This window comes from Penaeus monodon, chromosome 22 (assembly GCF_015228065.2).
Source record: "Penaeus monodon isolate SGIC_2016 chromosome 22, NSTDA_Pmon_1, whole genome shotgun sequence".
In the NCBI taxonomy this organism is placed as follows: Eukaryota; Metazoa; Arthropoda; class Malacostraca; order Decapoda; family Penaeidae; genus Penaeus; species Penaeus monodon.
In genome coordinates, this window is record NC_051407.1 from 3,975,550 (window position 1) to 3,976,724 (window position 1,175).

Below are 1,175 nucleotides of genomic sequence, written 5' to 3' on the forward strand. Positions count from 1 at the left end.
GCAAGTCACTTTCTCCTGACTGGTACTCCGTCAGTAAGTTCAATTTCAAGGTAAACGCTAAGCAGTATATAAGAGATGAACACTGCCGTTTATCATCAGTTTATGAATCACATTGGTAACCAAGGTACATTAAACAATCATATAGTAGTCAAAAGAAAAACTTTGCCATAAAGTTAAACTCCCTCAAAACATATTTCCTTTTATTATCGTATTTATCTTAGCACGTAATCGTTTTCGTTTTCTACTCCTAGATGAAGTTGTTTTGGCTACTGATCGCAGTCCTGGCTCTCGCTGCTGCTGACGACAGCAGTTCAACAGGCCAGTCTAACGGAGGCGACGACAACGGCGCTGATGACAACGGACTCGATAACGACAATGGCAACGACGATGCAGAAGCCGCGTCAGACGTCGAGGGACGCACTAGGTCTTCTGCGGCTGGGAAGCAACAGGGCAGATTCTTTGGCGGGTTGGGAGGCTTCAGTCCTGTTGGAGGTGTTGGAGGCTTCAGTCCTGTTGGAGGTGTTGGAGGCTTCAGTCCTGTTGGTGGTATCAGTCCTGTTGGCGGTATCAATCCTGTTGGAGGTGTTGGAGGCATCAGTCCTGTTGGGGGATTTGGAGTTAATCCAGTAGTAGGAGGAGGATTTGGAGCAAATCCTGCTTTGGGAGGATTTGGTGTGAATCCTATTCATGGAGGAGGATTGGGCATTGGGCCTGGCATTGGAGGCATCGTGAGTCCTGTGGCTCCTCCCTCCACATGCCGCTACTGGTGCAGGACACCCGAGGGTCAGGCCTACTGCTGTGAGAACATCAACCAGCCACAGAGTGCTGCTGGTGTAGTCAAACCGGGATTCTGTCCCCCCGTTCGTCCAGTGTGCCCTCTTAGGAGCTTCCAGCCACCTTTCACTTGCTCTAACGACGGCGCTTGCGGAGGCATCGACAAGTGCTGCTTCGACAGATGTCTCGGCGAACACGTATGCAAGCCTCCTCTGGGCATCGGGCGATAAAGTCCTATGGAAATAACACCAAAACAAAATCTTAGCATTTGTCCCACACTGGTACCCGTGTTACGTTAAGTACAGATTTCAAAACATGTACTGTATGCCAAAAATGTAAATATGTAAATGATATATAGATATAAAAGTTCACGTTCATCATTATCAAATCCATTATTTACA

At 47.7% G+C, this 1,175-nt stretch overlaps 1 protein-coding gene across 1 annotated transcript; it reads left to right on the forward strand.

Annotated features, from left to right (window-relative positions):
- The first annotated feature begins 251 nt into the window (after window positions 1-251).
- On the forward strand, window positions 252-1,004 carry LOC119587473 (glycine-rich cell wall structural protein 1-like). The gene has a single exon (XM_037936201.1). The coding sequence runs from the start codon at window positions 252-254 to the stop codon at window positions 1,002-1,004; it is 753 nt and encodes a 250-aa protein (XP_037792129.1).
- The last annotated feature ends 171 nt before the right edge of the window (window positions 1,005-1,175 follow it).

Coding starts and splice junctions, on each gene's coding strand:
- LOC119587473 (XM_037936201.1), top strand. CDS start 252: ATGAAGTTGTTTTGGCTACTGATCGCAGTCCTGGCTCTCGCTGCTGCT.